This window comes from Rhipicephalus sanguineus, chromosome 1 (genome assembly GCF_013339695.2).
Source record: "Rhipicephalus sanguineus isolate Rsan-2018 chromosome 1, BIME_Rsan_1.4, whole genome shotgun sequence".
Taxonomy (NCBI): domain Eukaryota; kingdom Metazoa; phylum Arthropoda; class Arachnida; order Ixodida; family Ixodidae; genus Rhipicephalus; species Rhipicephalus sanguineus.
Window position 1 is genome coordinate 279,977,733 of NC_051176.1, and position 17,712 is coordinate 279,995,444.

General features: G+C 44.6%; 2 protein-coding genes across 2 annotated transcripts in view; one reads left to right on the forward strand and one right to left on the reverse strand.

The window, feature by feature from the left end:
- Positions 1-17,712, reverse strand: part of LOC119379090 (calsenilin) — a 36,407-nt gene that overhangs the window by 14,178 nt on the left and 4,517 nt on the right. Inside the window, exons 3-5 of the mRNA XM_037648260.2 lie at positions 9,620-9,690; positions 8,959-9,165; positions 6,480-6,542 (exon numbers count right to left, since the gene is read on the reverse strand). Coding sequence (XP_037504188.1) covers positions 6,480-6,542; positions 8,959-9,165; positions 9,620-9,690 — 341 coding nt within the window. The remainder of the gene's footprint in view (positions 1-6,479; positions 6,543-8,958; positions 9,166-9,619; positions 9,691-17,712) is intronic.
- The window catches only part of LOC119379094 (60S ribosomal protein L26), a 197,870-nt gene that overhangs the window by 3,310 nt on the left and 176,848 nt on the right, over positions 1-17,712 (forward strand). The gene's annotated exons all lie outside the window — the stretch shown is intronic.

Genomic DNA, 17,712 nt, shown 5'->3' on the forward strand with positions numbered 1-17,712 from the left:
GACTTCAACTTGAGATTTCCATGTTCTGATAAATCATTTGCCGCGTTGCACATGAATGCAAGAAGTATTAGAAGGAAGGTAGATGACATTACTGTGTTTCTAGAGTCGTTATCTGTTAATTTTGATGTATTGTTATTCTCTGAGACATGGATCACTAAAAATGATAAATTGCCTCACCTACCAGGATATAATTCAAAATATCTATATCGGGTTAATAAGAAAGGGGGCGGAGTTGCTATTTATTTTAAGGAAACATACTCTCACGAGGTACTAGAAGAGTATTCTGTTATTAACGACGATATTGAATGCCTAGTAATTTTAATTGAAAAAACAATTACTGTGGTCATATATAGACCACCCATGGGAAGAAAAAGTCATTTTATGTCCTTCTTGGAGACTATACTTTTCAAGTTTTCTCCTAGCTATAAGCTTTTACTTATGGGTGATATCAACATAGATATGATGTCCGATGATACATATGCCAGAGAAATGATGATGTTATTGTCTGCCTACGGATGCACAAACCGCATCAACTCACCCACTAGAATAACTACAACAACTGCTAGTTTGCTCGACATCTGCGCCTCAAATCAAAATGAAAATGATTTAAAGAGTGGAATTTTCTCACATAATTTAAGCGATCATTTACCTATATTTTGCATTACCTGTTCGGAACGCGTTTCGCTCAACAAGCCTATACGTTTTAAAAGGCGTATGGATGATGCTGCAAAGAATACTTTCTACGACATTGTAAAAGACATTGATTGGAAAAACGTGTACAAAGAAAAAAACGCCGATACAGCTTATGACTTATTTTTTCGACTATTGAAAGAAAAGTATGATGAGGCATTCCCATTACAGCAGATACAGAACCGTAAGAGTAAAAAGTACCGAAAGCCCTGGATGAATGCAGCGCTTCGAAAACGAATCAAGGACAAAAACTCGTTGTATCATGCGTTTGTTCAATCACGAAAACCAGAACTATTTGTGAAATGTAAAAACTACAGAAACAATCTAAACTCGGACCTAAAGAAAGCGAAAAGAGAATATTACCAAAACATTTTTGAGAAAATACTTGACAACCATAAAAAGGTCTGGGAGGTGGTGAACACCCTTACTGGGAGAAGCAAACAAACAAGTAGTGAATTCAACATAGCTGCTCCAGATGGTTCAATTCTATCCGGAAAGGCTTTGGCAGATTGTATGAATGACTTCTTTGTTAACTCTGGTGCATATAGAGTTGTTAATGAAGACATGCGTGCAGATTCTGCAGTGCATATTGTTAGGACGAAATCATCTGTGTTTTTGCAACCAACTGACTCCGCAGAAGTTACACGGATTATAAATAAGTTGAAGAACAATGTGGCAGCTGGTGTCGATGATATAGGTCCTATAGAAATTAAACACATATCGCCATTAATATGTGATGCTCTTGTCCACATTTTAAATCTTACTCTTAGTACAGGTATCTTTCCGCAAGCTTTAAAGATAGCAAGAGTAACACCCATATATAAAAGCGGTAGAAGGGATATGCTTACAAATTATCGCCCTTGTCAGTCCTACCCACCATATCAAAGGTCTTTGAAAGTATCATACATAGTAGACTAATATCTTTCGTAAATAAGCACCACATACTTACCAAGAGTCAGTATGGCTTTCAGAAGAACAAATCAACAGAGCAGGCACTGACTTTTATTAAAGATAAAATAATAACGACTATTGAGAGCAGGAAATATATGCTCGCTTTATTTTTAGACTTCAAAAAGGCGTTTGACTGCATTAATCATGATATATTGCTTAACAAACTTTCAAGGTATGGCATACGGGGGACGGCATTAAGCCTAGTTGAAAATTACTTAAAAAATCGTTTTCAAGTAGTCAAGGTAAATAACACCACTTCTTCCCAACTAATGTTAACACAAGGTGTTCCGCAAGGATCAATTCTAGGGCCCCTTTTATTCTTGCTTTATCTGAACGATTTGGTAAATATCCGTGATTCTCCTGAAATAATTATGTTTGCGGACGACACAAACGTATTCTTCGAGTCGAAATACCTAGCAACGCTCGAATCAAATGTAAATTATTACTTATCATCTCTTTCATGCTGGTTAAGGGAAAATCGGATGCAGTTAAACGCAAAAAAGACAACATACATCATTTTCCATGCAGTGCATAAAATGATAAATAGCGAGTTGAAAATTACTTTTGAAGAGGAGTCTATTAGTAGAGTCGCCACGCAAAAATTTCTCGGTATAATATTTGAAGAACACCTATCGTGGAATGCACATAGCAGTAGCCTAGCAGTCGAACTGGCGAAATGTGTGGGATGTTTATACAAAGCGGCCCCTTTCATCCCTGTGCGCCTAATGATAACTATCTATTATGCGCTGTTTTATTCGAAAGCATGCTATGGAAATTTAGTATGGGGAACGACATCGCAAGGCAATTACAATAAACTAGTAACTCTACAAAAACGGGTACTACGCTGCTTTGAACGCTATAGGGGCAACCCACGGGACCTTAGAACACCACCATTATTTATAAAGTATAATATATTAAGGGCCAACCAAATATTTTATATTAAATTACTTCAATCACTACATCGTGAAAAGTCATACGTTAATAACAGCAATGATAAATCAACGTACTACTTTAGAGATCAAAAGCGCCACATGCCAATAACGCGGACTAACTATGGAAAGCAATCTCTTAAATATCAAACCATGTCGCTTCTTAATAAATTAGAACGAGATTTGGACTTCGATGTTAGTCCAAACCTTTTTAAGAAACAACTAAAGAGGGTGTTGATCAATAAAGCATTCACTTTCAGATTATCACATTAAAATACATGTTACTTCCTTTATTGTGTATATATATGCATTTTTCCTTGTGGATTTTTTCCTTTATTCCTTATTCCTTTATTCCTTATTCCTTATTCCTTTATTTGTTAGTTACTTACTTTATTTATTTCTATTTTGACAGAAATGTTGTGTTAAACAAAGTATACTTAGCATGTATTTACTCGTTTCACATATTGTTTGTTACTTCAGTGCAAAGGAACCTTTTCTAGTGCTATCCTTCGGTATTCTTCCAAATTCTCAGCGAGCTGTGAACTTATCGAGCTTTTTGTATATCTTTACATGCTAGATTTAAACAATGTTTTGGTGTGTTGCGAAAAGTTTGCTATGTATTTGTTGTTTAATATTTTTGTAAAACGGGTACAGAGGCCTTTTGTCAGGTATTGCTATACCTTTAGCTTCTGTACCTTTCTTGGTGCAATTCAAGAAAAATAAAGAATTTGAATCTGAATCTGAATCTGAAAGAACTGCGGCGACGATGTCGCCTCTTTCTGACGGTCTTGGAAGCCTCCCGATGCGAAGAATGGTCTCTCACCATTTGTTTCAACACTGCTATTTCCCTTTGAACTTTTGGGCATTCTTTTGACGAAGCTGCATGAGATCCATCGCAATTCGAACATTTGAGGATAGCTGCTTTGCATTCATCCGCAGAATAGGTCTCGGCGCAGCGAGAACACACTGTCTTGTTTTCGCATACGCTTTTCACGTGGCCCATCTTCATGCAGTTATAACACTGTAGTGGCTTCGGTATAAGTGCCATTACTTTGGCATGGTAAAATATCGTCAAAATTTACCTTTGGAACTTTTAGTGCGAAGAATTTAGTGGAGTGAGGCTGTGACATAAGTCGTGCACATATTTGGGAGAGCAGCTCGGGGCCACGTGACCTGAGCAGAAACGTCGTGTATGACGTCATTGGTAGAGTTGCACGTCGCTGTCGACCCTGGCTCTGGCAGTAATGACGCTGACAAAATAGTGAGAACCGCGAAGTGGGACGGCACAGGTTACTACTGGCCCCCCAATGGCACGGGCTAACCACACCAACAGTGGCTAAACAGCGATACTTGTGCAACGCCCGGCAGAACATTCCCTTTCACTGAAATGCGTGTCAAGATGCGGCGCGCGCGACAGCGCCCGGCCGCTCAAAGTACGCAGCTCCTGCCGCAGCCACGCAGCCCCCTCCCCCCTCCCTCCGGACCCCCCATGGGCCTTTCGCGCGACGCAAGGCGGCAGGCGCGTTTCCTCTCCCCATTTAGACGCCATCGTCGACTGCCCTCGCAAGCTCTCACTCGCACATGAAGCAAAACGATGCACGAGGCGGTGTTATGACCCTTAGACTTTATACGGGACCTCACGGCGACGTTGACAGTAGAAATTCGCCTGGAGTGTCCTTATCAATAATATGTTTTCGCGTTGCACTTATGTGGTACCTTCATCACAACGCTGCGAGTGCCGAACCTCGCAGAGAGGCAAAACTGTCATCTTGTTTGCACGTAGGTTTAGTGCACCCCTTACCAATTACGGAAACAAAAACGCGCAAGGACTCGCTGTAACATGCTTCACCTATTTATATGCTTTTTGCAATAAAACACGTTTTCAATTAGTCACAATTATCTGATGGTATATGAGTACCAGACATGGCCAGTATATGCACTCAGTTAAATCCTTTCAGAGAGACCAAGACAGCATTTTATAATTATTCTTAGAAATGGGCAACACAGTCAAGCCCTCGTGTGCTGAGGAAATACGCGCTTACGGTACAGCCCCGACAATGCGCTTGCGCGTACCTACCGATCAGTAGAGTGGCCAGAAATTTCTTTCGGGGGGCGGGGAGGTCAGCCATACTTTATGTATGTTCGTGCGTGCGTTTTTATGCGTGCGTGTATATATACACATGAAAAATGAAAAATTTCGGGGGGGGGGGAGGGATTGAATCCCCCCACCCCTCTTCTTGCGCCGCCAGCGCTATCGACTGCTCGAAACATGATAGCATTTGTGCTGTGCGTTGAAGTGGTCTTACGGAACTTTGCCGAGAGTAGTTCAAAGGTAAAATTCAAAAATTTCTATATTACCTAAGAAAATTAAAAGGAGCTAATAACGGAAATTGAAGGAACGCCAACAGACAGGCCTATGTTTGTTTTGTATTTTCGCATGGTGTGCTTGATTGCCGAAATCAGGGCTGAAAAACGCTCAAGAACCGACGTTTGGCTTCGCCATGGTTTTATTCGTTTTTGTTTTTTTTAACAGCGAAACTGTTCTTAGTCGAGGTTTCCGCGTCCGATTGTGTAGCGCTGGTCACTTGGCCTCGCGGTATGGCGAGAGTGGGAGTCGGCAAGAAGGGAGCGTCAAGGCTCAGCGGAAAGGGTGAGAAGATATCGTAGGAAAAAAGGTAGCGCTGCAAAGTTGAGGTCAAGAAAAAGACTGGGACTACGCAGACGAAGCGCATCTAACAATTGACTTTATTGAAACGAGAAGATCAAAAAAGGGGGAGGAGGGAGAGACGTAACATACGAAGGAAAGGGCACTGTAGGCAAACCACGCATGAGGCAAGCATCGGTGCTACATCTATGCAGTAAAACACGTGCATTAATCTAATTCAAACTTTGCGTTATTGCTGCTTCGTATCTGTATCCGAGATGGCACACGTGCTCTGATTAAATTTGTATTTGTGTCGCTAAACATGCCACTTGTCTTTCTGTGAGTGCATAGAGGGGGAGCTAACGCATGCGCCAAACTTCCTCGACATCATACTGTATAAGCTTCTACGATAGTTCTGATTTTGTCCTTGCTGTGCGCCAAAATGGAAGTGTCCCTGAAAGACAAGTGGCGTGTTTAGCGACACAAATACAAATTTAATTACAGATACGATTTATGTATGTTTGTGCATGCATTTGTAGTGCGCGTGTGTATATGCACATGCAAATTTGTAAAGAATTTCGGGGGGGAGTGAGGGGTTGCACACCCCCTCCCCCTGGCTACGCCACTGTGTCCACAGCTTTTGCCGCGGGTTCGTCAGCTATCATATATTGATTTGATGGCGAAATAAATTGAAATTTGTAAGTTCAGCGCCTTGTGCGTCTTTTTTCTGTTCGTACTTGTCCCACGCGCAAGAACACCGAGTGAACAGCTCCAACGCTGAGCCTTGGTAAAAATAACCAAATAGCATTTTTTCGTTAAATCCGGTCGAACTTGCAACGTTTATACCCATCGAAGACGAGCCTTCGTAGATTCAGCGGGGTATCTTTCATGTATGTACTTGCATAGCCAGTTTTTCATTTTTTTTAATATACTAGAAAGAGCCAGGTGGTCGATCAACACGACTGGGACATTTGGCGGGAAATGTCCCTTGAATATATGTTGCTTTTTGGTGCCGTTTCAAGGAGGCGGTACGTAAGAGGGGAAGGATGGAACTGGACCCGGTCGAAAACACCCACCCCCCCGGTCCCCACGATAAATATAAAAGCTCTTAATATACGATACAAAGCAAAGTGTCACTTGTTTTGTCCCGTGCCCGTGTGTTAAGCGCTGTTTTACGGTTATCGTAGACCTCTCGCCCCCCCCCCCTCACTAATTTCCTTATCATCACAGCGTAAGGGAAAAATAAAACGTCCGGGGCTACATACCTTGGAGCAGATCTCCATGAACTCGTCCATGGTAACGACACCGTCCTGATTAACGTCCATTTTCTGCAAAATATGTCAAAATTGTGGCTGGATGAGTCCTGTCTGCCTTGTCCATTGTCCTAAGGAAAGTTCTTGGTCTAATTAGACAACTAGTTATTTTTATGCCCGCATGTGAACTCACGACCTTTCGCAAAGGCGGCAATACTCGCCATAAATTCGTATCGTGATGCGCTCTTCAGGATACCTATGCGTTCGTCAGTATGCATGGTGATTTTATTTTTAAGGGTATGAACCTTTTCTTTTTTTCTTTTTTTTTTTACTTGAAACGTCTACGAGCGTTGCGAAAGTGTGGTTTCTATCGCACGCGCGTTCCGTGACGAAAAGCTCACTGCCAAAGGATACACGCGCGTGACAGAAGGGCTGCCTTTTCCGAGCTTCCGGCGCGCTCGGTTTCGAAGTTGGCTGGATTAAGTGTTGATGTTCGAGAATTGATATCTCGAATTAGGCGCGATTTTCAAAATTTAAAAATAGTTGAATTAAAATGCCAATGCTTCTAAATTTGTCTTATGGACTGTCCATGGTGGTAATTAAAAAATATTCAAGAATTGTTTCATTCAGTCGTCAGAGACCAAAGCATGTCCGTCTCACCCTAAAAATATACTCTACAGGAACGTCAGGTTCGCACGTAGCCGTTGTATTAAAGAACCTGTACGCAGTTAAAACTCGATCTAACGAAACCCGGTTTTACGAAGTTCCCGATCTAGCGAAGAAATTTTCATTCCCCGGCCGATGTCTCTACGGTTTAATGTTGTCATCAACCTGAATAAACGAATTAACTTGGCCACCAAACCCGATTTAACGAAGCTTCTCCTGAAATAACTGTGCAAAAAGCGGTGTTTTCCTTCTAATTCTGGCACAGATGGATCTTTCTTCGAGCGTCCACTCTAATGCTATCGCTTTACAAAAATGTCTAAGCGCACTGGCCACGGCCCTTTGTTTTGACGAGGCTGCACGCCTAAACCATGCACGGAACAACGGACCCGGCAGACGGTAGCGCTCTTACGTACCAAATGGCACCAATGGCGGAGGTGGTTGTTTTTGTTATATCGTGGTTTGTGCGGCAGATATAAGTGATCATCTCCTCGCAACTTTCTCGCTCGGCCTGCTCGCACAACCACTGCATTCGTTCGCCGCATCTTTGCATTTCGACGGCCTGTCATAGCTTCACTTGGCCGTCTACCTGGCCTCCATCGCCTGAACATGGAGCCGCCCTCATGTCCATAGGCGTGTGCAGGGTTCCCCTTCAGGGAGGCGAAGGCGGGCGAAGGTTCATCGCAGCGCCGCCTCTGCGCCCCCCCCCTTCCCCCTTCCATGCGCACGCCTATGCCCATGTCCGCGCCGCCCTTGGGCTGGCCTCGCGGGTTCTCCACATGCTCAGGCGCGGGTTGTCGGCAAAAACAATGCCATGGTAGTATTTAGGTGTCGCTGCGTTACAATTTTAGATACCGAATGACCAAAAATTCCTTTCTCAATTTTACCAACTTCTCGATTTAACAAAATAATACCAGCGTGGTCATCCCTTCATTAAATCGAGTTTCAACTGTAGTTAAAAAAATAAGACGAGTATATTGAGAAAGGCATTATTGCTAGATGAAAAGCACATCGCGATATGAGTTTATTTATTAGCGAAAACCTTCGCAACTTTAGCTTTGCATCGTGCTTGGCCAAGAGTGCAGCTTTACGGACAAAAGGAGGAAGAAAAACACGACACGGTATTTTTCTTCCTTCCTTTGTCCGTGTCGTAAAGTTAACGATGCCGTATTCCTTCTTTAAAGTGAGCAGTAGAAAAATATATTATAATAGCACATGCATTGACTTTATTACCAATGCTAACAGCGACATCAATAGTTGGCCCCTGCGTCGAAAACTGTTGGTCGCTTCTCTCGCCAACACCCGTAGAACGTACTATAGCTAGTCCTGCAAAGGCACTCAAATCGGTGATATTCCGTGCATAGACCTGCTAGGCGAATAATGCAATCAAGGTGCATAGGCGAACAATGCAGTCGACTGATCGGCTGAGAACGTCGAATTAGGTAATTGAATGAATGTCTCGTGCGAGCATATAGGCTTTCGCCTGTGCTCTTCTTCGCGTTAGCTAAAGGGACTCAATTCTTTGCCCGTGGTGCTGGCCAGGCCCGTAGCAAGGGGGGGGGGGTGAGGGACCCTAGACCCGCCCACCCCCCCGAAATTTTCATGGAGGTGGGTGTTCTACCAAAAATAAATAATAATTTAAATAGTTGTTTTCTTAAATTGTCAAGGTTTTCAGCAAGTGCCCCCCCTCACCACCCCCCCCCGCAAAATTTCCTGGCTACGGGTCTGGTGCTGGCTTATGGGTTTCTCGTTTACAGGCATGAAGCTTCTCGGGCAACGTGCATCTCTGTGGCAAGGGCGTACGTTTTGAGTTGCAGCGCGCTCTTACCTGGAAAACGCGGTCCACGTGTTCGCGTAACGCCCTCTCGTCCGTACTCGAGCGGCGGCCCAGGAGCGCGTACACCGAACAGACGACGTCCCTGAGCTCCTGGCGCGTAATGAAGCCATCGCCGTTGACATCATATAGCGAAAAGGCCCAACGCAGTTTCTCCTGTACGCTCCCGAAGCACAGCAGCGACAGGCAGTAGAGCAGGTCCTGCAAGTATCGCTCGGATAAGGAAGAAACTCGTGTGTTTTCTTGAAAGCTACACACGCTTGCTCCCTGCCGCTCGGATCTCACCCAAAGGCATTCATAGTTTCTTTGAGCTTGACGATTTTATATGCGTATAGGCTGCCGCACGAACTTCCCAAAGAAAAGCACAGGGAAAACAAAAGTTAGAACCCTGGTTGCATGAAACTGCGAGCCACAGCTCTCTCTACAGGCACTATCAACGCGGCATGGTATACGATCGCATCTTGCGCCGAATGCGGTCACCCAGTGAGGTATAGGCCGCGTTACTATAGCTCACTGGGTGACCGGTACTACAAAACGATACTGCGCAGTCTTCGCACGAGACGCCTGCACTGGGCGGACTGAAATCAATGTCCCAGGCAACCATGTCGGACATATGGAACATTTCCGATCTTTGAAGATATGATTTACACCTCACCTTGAAGCTGATGGCACCGTTCCTGTTCCGGTCGAAGCTCTTGAAGACGTAGCGGGCGTATGAGCAGGCGTCTGCAACAAACGAGAGTCCGTGAACTACATGGGCTTTCTGGCGAAATTGAATTCGGGTAGTGCTGAGAACTGGTGTTTGGGTGCGCAACTGAATGCTCACTGTTTGGAGCGCACCCTAACTTCTCGGCAATAATGCTCAAGTGAGGCATCACTGTGGCTCGGGACTCCAAGAAGGTCAGAAAACGTGTGCCAGCGCTCGGAATTTATTCGAAAAACTGGCGGGGGTGAGTTGACGAGGAGGAAAGAAAATCGTCGTCACCTTTCAGAGCTTCGATGGTTTCATAGTGCAAGCGAAGACGTGCTGTATAGTTCAGTCAGTTTACCTCGCACGTACGCGATATGATCGCTTGCGCTGCTCCTATTTTCCGGAACACGTGGGTCCGACTCTAATAGCTCTCGACAAAACGTCTTTTCGCCCGCTTGCATTACGCTTCTCTCTCTTATTCCGACATTTCGTTTGGATGTTTACATAGCCGTCAATTTACCCTGCGCTTTTTCTGGCTTCACTGTCTGTTTTGTTCACATCTTTATAACAACAATAACAACAGAAAACGTCCATCGTATCTCGATTCTTGTCGCTCTTTCACCGTCCGTGTGTTCTGCCTCACCAAACGCGAAATTTGACCGTCGGCGTCCCGCGGCGTCGGGGACGAGTGATAAAAAAAATCATCATGCGATGACGTCACCACACGACGTCACAGATCGCCAAAATGTGTGACGTCATCATGACGTCACAAACTTTATAGCGTGAAGTCGTCACATGATGACGCGTCATCACATGACATCGTAGCTTGGTCAAAAGTGGGCAGTTCACGGAGGCAGTGCAAAACCACGCTAGGTGCGCAAAGCTTTCGTAAAGTGGCGGGGTTGGATCAATACAGCGACTGAGAAGAAGAAGAAGAAGAGGATGGCTTTCGCCTTCGAGTCGTCATAAGTGAATGCGTAAGGGACCCTGCGAGTTTTTTTTTCTTTAATTTCTTTTACTATCAATTCGTAAAGGTGTCGTAGCAATGATGCAGTATATGTCAACCCTAGTGAAGATGGGACACATAACTCGGGTGGTCTTCAAGCTTGTTCCGCAAGAGACCACATTTTAGATGCGAAGCATCTTATGGCGGTGCTCAAATGGTGTGCGGCGTGACCACCCTTACTGCGCATGCGCACACCCTCTCCACACACTTCCTCTCCACTCCACTCCCCTCACCCCTTCCCTCCACTCTCCACTTTCCGCTCTCTGCTCCCCCTCTCCCATTTCCCTCTCCCCTCCCCATCTCCACTCCCTCTCCTCGTTTAGATAAAAGGCTCGCGTTAGGTCGTACACACGCTCAGTCACTGCGCCGGTGTCATGAGTTCCAACGTCAACGTGCCTGCCGAGATCACGGAGCAGCGGGTGGAGCATCGGAAGGCTCGACGCGCCGAAGCGCAACGCAAACGTCGGCAAGCGGACCCCGAGCTCCGGGCTAGGGAAGCCCAGCTCAAACGGCAACGTCGGCAGGAAACTGCTCCGGATGAAACGCGGGCTCGACATGCCGAAACGCAACGACAGCGTCGGCAAGCAAACCCCGCCGTACGCAACGCCGACGTCGAAGCCAAGCGTCAGCGCTAGACAACTTCAACGCCCGGGCTTCGACGGTGCCGACGCCCGGTTCCACCGCGAATTCCTCGACCGGAGCTTCGGGCATAGCTGCAACGTGTGCAACCGACTTTGGTGCGATAACAATCTGACCGAGGTCGGTAGCATGCGCAACGAACGCCAACGGAACGCGATCGTGGAAGTGCTCCGGCTTCGCATCGCCTCATGGTCCCCTTTAGCGGGAGATGGTGTAATTTTTTTTTCACAGACTGCGATACCGCAGCGGCTGTTTGGAGCTGTCACAATGTCACTGCTGCATTATTGGTTGTTCCTCGTTTACCCGTTATTTAGAGGGTTCGATGTTCTAGACCTTTCATTAAAAAAGAAAGAAATAGCTAATGTTTTTTCTTCATTTTTTATGGCAATTTAGCTCCCATGGCGTTATTTAGAGGGCGATTTATTTGCACGTAAGCCTGCTGCTCCAAAGATATCCAGCTTTTTCTTTCTTTTTGCTTCTTTATTTTTTTACGGAGGCTAACTTAACAGTTTACCCTTTTTTTCCCCCCAGGTAATCTCTATCCGACACTACGCTTTATGACGGCTGTTGCTTATTTTTATCCATATAAATAGCGCGCGTTGAGGTACCACAAAGGAACCACAAAATGTAGTGACCATAAATATCAGTTTATGTTAATTTTAAAAACCATGTACTGATAATCATTGTCAAGTAGCGGAGGGTCCATAAAAGTATTATTTGCAGTATTTGCAGACTTCCACACGACAACGGTACACGTCGATGTTATTTGGAAAAAAAATTATATTATTTTAAGGACGTTACCAGAAATTATTGAACTAACTGTTCCAAACCCCCACGCGTGGTACCTCGGATTTAGGGAGGTCAAGAAGTATAACTTATTTGCCCTGCTCGCTTTTATGAACGGACTTGTCGGCTTTCAGCGAGCACTTTAAATGAGCTAGATGCCCAAAGAAAAGCTTCCGCTCGGGCCACCGCTGTTCCAATCCATTTAAAAGGCAAAGGTACTCGCGTAATGTAACCGCTCAACTTATACTTGAATTGAATGTATACTACGGTTCAGCGTCGATAACTTTTCTTGCGTCGCAACGGTCAAATCGAGAAAAATAATCTGAAAACGGTGACATGAGAAATGGCGCGCTGAGATTTGTGGCGCCATCTTGACTCCCAGCTCGAACTAATCCCCTTGAATCTCAAAACATGAATTTTGTTAAGATAGGCTTCCATAGAGTTGGTAATGAGCGCGCGTCATAAAAAGGATGCTTTCCAAACTGCAGCCCACGCTCGAAATTGTGTGCCTCCAACTTTTGCCAGCGTCCAGATTGGTTCACCTAAATTAACGCACGATTTGCACATTCGAGCGCGCCTATACAACGCATGTGAAGCAAGAAAAAAAAGAAACAGCGCTTAGTTTCACATATTTTTTTCTTTTTGCTGCAGAAAGATTTATTATTATTATTATTATTATTATTATTATTATTATTATTATTATTATTATTATTATTATTATTATTATTATTATTATTATTATTATTATTATTATTATTATCATAATGACATGACATGAGAAATGGCGCGCTGATATTTGTGGCGCCATCTTGATTTGTGACGCCATCTTGAATTTGAAGGAAGAATTCTGTCGTTTTCGTACTCTTTGTAAACGCCTTTATAAACGGGATCACAGTCTATATATTTCATTTTTAGAAAAAAAGCGCGTCTGACAGGCCGACTGAGTTTTGGAAGTATGTGCGCAAACGGTCGAGCAAAAATGGCGAGTCCTTCAGGATACTGGACCCAAATGGAGTAGAAGTTCAAGCCGTCGCTGACTGTTTTGCCATGCATTTTTCATCTGTCTATACACTCTAAGCCAAAATCGAGTATTTTGGGAGTGTTTCTGCCACACAACAACAATCGTCATCCACCTCGCGTGCTTTCCTCGCGTTATCACCGCGGTCGCGGCACTTTCCGGTCACGAACGGCGCGCGCGTTATCAGCGTGACATAGCATTCTTGACAGGAAAGTGACGAGAGCTGGGTTTTCAAGAAAGGAAACGCGAGCAAGCCAGATGACGATTATTGTTGTGTGGCAGAAATACTCCCCAAATACTCGATTTTGGCTTAGAGTGTAAGTCTCCAGCCTCTGTAGCTAGTAACGGTCGACAGGTTAAGGCAGTTGGCACAGCTGATGCTGTGTCGCTAGATGAAGATTCCATTTCAGAATGCATTAAGCGATTGAAACCATCCTTTTCAGCTGGCCCAGATGGCATCCCCTCTGCCATACTAAAAGCCTATGGCAGTATACTTGTACCAGTATTGACTACCATATTTAATAAGTGTCTGCATACTTCAACGTTTCCTAGCATGTGGAAAACTGCTCGTGTTTTCCCAGTGTCTGGCTGTAAAAGTGACGTCTCGAACTACCGCCCTATTTCCCTTCTTTGTGCCGCATCCAAAATCTTTGAGCTTGCTCTTCACAAAATATTGTCTTTTGATGTAAAAAATTCATTGATTGTGAATCAGCATGGGTTTCTCGCTGGCCGCTCAACTGTCACTAATCTTGCCAGTTTCATGATGCAAGTCTCCACGCCTATTTCGCAGAGAGGACAGGTTGACGCTATTTACTGTGACCTTAGCAAAGCTTTTGATGTTGTCAGCCATTCGCTGCTTGTGGATAAACTTGCACACTTTGATGTTGATTCTTCAATTGTCAATCTCCTCCATAGCTATCTTCTTGATAGATTATGTTACGTTGCCGTTAATGGCCAAACGTCCTCTTTGTATAAAGCTACTAGTGGGGTTCCTCAAGGGTCGGTACTGGGCCCACTCCTCTTTTTAATTTATGTTAATGATGTTTCTTCTGTCATTCGGAATTCTTCTTTCCTTTTGTATGCCGATGACATAAAGATATTTAAGGAAATTCATTCAGTTATCGATTGTCGCTTGCTGCAATCTGATTTGTGTTCTTTTTCTGAATGGTGCAGGAGCAATAACCTCTCCCTAAATATTTCAAAAACCAAGGTAATGAGTTTCACTCGTAAAACATCTAGTGTGCCATTTTTATATTCTGTCAATTCTGTGTCGTTGTGTAAGGTATGTGAGATCAATGATCTAGGTGTTCTTTTTGATAGCACCTTACACTTTTCTGCTCACGCTAAGCGTGCTGCTTTGCGGGGTCTTCGCACCCTAGGCTGTGTTTGCAGAATGTCTAGAGAATTCCGTTCTCCTGTGCCCTTCCGAAAATTGTACACCGCGCTATGTCTTCCTCAACTAGAGTATGCATCTGTGATCTGGAATGGCATTCCTAATTCCAGCAGCAACGCCATTGAGCGAGTCCAGAAAAAATTCCTAAGCATTTACAACCATCGTTTCGCTAGAAATGACTCTGGATCTCGTTCTAACGCTGCTGGATTATTATCATTGCCATCACTTTGCTGTCGACGAAATCGCGCTGATCCGTTATTTCTTTACAAGCTTGTGCATGGTATCATATCCTGCCCTGTACTGCTCAACTGTCTTAATTTCCGAATTCCACGTAAGCTGACCAGAGAGAATAGACATTTTCATGTAACCGCCTGCCTCTGTGAACATTCGACCATTGGCAGGATACAACGTCTTTACAATGCTTACTTTTTGGAGCTCGATGTTTTTCACAGCTCCCAGTCGTTGTTCTGCTCCGAGCTTTGCACTGTACTTACATAGCCTCGTACACTGTTGATATTTTTGTTTCTGCCTGCGCATAGTTGTATATGTGCAATTTTATAACGTTTTTTATCCTTGATATTTTATTATGAATGTTTCGTTTGTTTTTTTTTTGTTTTTTTTTCGTGCGCCAGTACAAAGACCTTACGGTTGTTCCTGGGCACATTAAATAAACGTTTGATTGATTGATTATTATTATTATTATTATTATTATTATTATTATTATTATTATTATTATTATTATTATTATTATTATTATTATTATTATTATTATTATTATTGTTGTTGTTGTTGTTGTTGTTGTTGTAACGCGACATCATGACGGAAGAAGATATGCGACTGCCACGCAACCTATTTTATGCTTGTTTTGTTGACGAGCTATCAAGCTCGGTGTTTATTCCCTGTTGTCGCCGGTTTGTTTTGCAGCGTTTCCGTGTAAGGTTGCCTCCACTGGCGGGGCTCAGTCAGAAGCCATTCGTATGCAAATCTGCGTTCCTCGAGAAGCCTAACTGACCCAGCGGGTCCCAAGGCGACCCAGGCATGCGGCCAAGGCCACGGCCTGCATCCCGGGCAGAGAGGAGGAATCCCTAAACGAGCGTGGAAAGAGGCAGCCTGCTCCCGGCGCGCCATTGATCCGTGCGACCCTGGCCGCCGCCGCCGCCGCCGGGCTCCGCGTTTTGTGCGCGCCGACGACAACAAACAGAGCGCGGCCTTTTTCGCTCCCGCTGCTCCCGACCGGCGCTGAGTAAATATGTGAGCGGCGTCGGCTGTGGGCCAAGGATCAAATTATTTATTTACGTGCCGCGTCTCGCGCTGGTGAAACGTTGCCCGCATTACAGGTCCTCGTGCAGTCGCGTATATACATCTGACGGCATTACGGAACGAGCGTCGTTTGAGATAATTTGGGTGTAATCGTAATTTGGCTGCGGTAGGGATGCCTGCGCTCCCGCCCTTCTCTCGAAGCGACTGGACAAATGTTAAGCATACCTGCGTGGCCATGCGCGTTGCTATAGCGATAGTGCAGTCTAAAGCCAAGATCTATAGAGGCAGACAATTTAAACGCACTGAAGAGAAATGCTTTAGATTAGCGTTGAAATACTTTAGACAAGTCGGTTGACGTCTACACACTATGGAAAAGATGTGCTCCTGCGTGCCTCGTCTCATTTTCTTGCGCTTTGAGTTTGATTAAAACCAATGTGTCATTACCTTACTGATCTTTTCCGCCAGTCGGAAATAGCCATGACCGTTAAAGGAACACTAAAGGGAAACAATGAATCGGTTTAAATCGATAAATTGGGCTCTGAGAACCCTAATGTCGTTAATTTCGCCATCGTAGGTTTATTGATAAAGGAGAAGATCAAGTTCAAAGTTTCATTTTTAAATTTCGCGCCAAAATCTCCCCCCGTGACGTCACGGATTTTAAAGTGTATTTATCGTATTTTGGCGCCATTGGCTCAACAAAATTACCCCAAACTTAATATGTTAAGTCTATGGCCCCCTCAGAGGACAATGCACTGCATTTTTACCGATTAGGAACTATGTAGTCCCTAGTAGGCGCCGTCAAAACATGTGACGTCACGGCGAATGGTGCGGAAACTTCAAGGTGGCGTCGCCACCCACATTTTGTTTTTGCGCGTTTTCTCGCTTACTAACCGTCATCTCGCAGCAAGCGTGGTGTTTTTGGTATCGTGAAAGACTACTTTACTAATATGAGAAAACTCGTTTTGCTCTTTAGTGTCCCTTTAATAGAGTTTTCAGGTCCCATTTCACAGCGGTGTATTCCTTTGTTTACCCCGTGGCACAAGAAACACGGACCATCACAACATTAACTTGCCTCCCGTTCATAATGTGTATGGTGAGCGTCAAATCCAAGCTGCTGAAACCCGAGTCTGAAACTCATGCCCATAGATATCATGTCAGATATTAATTCATTACCATGGGGGTATTTCCTGTGCTGTTAATTTTTGAAATCAAAAATACATTACAATTCCTATAGCCAACGTTGCGCCAGACTGCTGAAATAAGGCATATGCTGGCTGAAGAGCACATTGTCTCTCCAGCCAACATAAGTTTAAAGCGTGATGTTGTTGGACGGCACGTAGGCATGGGCAACTTTACTTTCTCTGTGCTTAATTGTTAGAGCATGAGCTTCATTCATCAACACTCACAAACTGACCCTAGTAAAGGCCGTCCTCAATACTTGCGAATATGTATAGTGATAACCAAATGCCATAGCGGTAGTTTTTGTTTTCGCTCATCTTTTGTATCCCCTTTTCTCCATTTCCCAGTACCAGAGATATCCTCGGGTTAAACATATTTTGGCGACTGGATGCGCCGCAGCCCAAGTATCCCTCTTGTGATAGGCGTCACAAAATTTAATCATGTCCTTTGGACGTGTCCGTGGCCCACAAGTGCTGTCCAGGTAGCGTTCACTGGAAGTGAACCAAAACAGGTTTTTGTTCAGAACCAGGCCAACAGGATGCGGCAAAGTGAGAGAGACCATCACGGAAGCTATAGGCCTCGACAGTTGGTATGGTGGCGCTGCGGCGCTAGGACAGTCAGCGCCGCGAGTAGCGGCCGCGCGCGTGACCCCGTCGTTTCATGCTGCGAACGCCGCTCTGTGGGAGCAGAGCAATGTCCATGTGGAACGAGCAGCGCGCGCGATTATGTGGATTCCGCGGTACTGAATACGTACAAAGGTGTTTAAAATAAAAGCA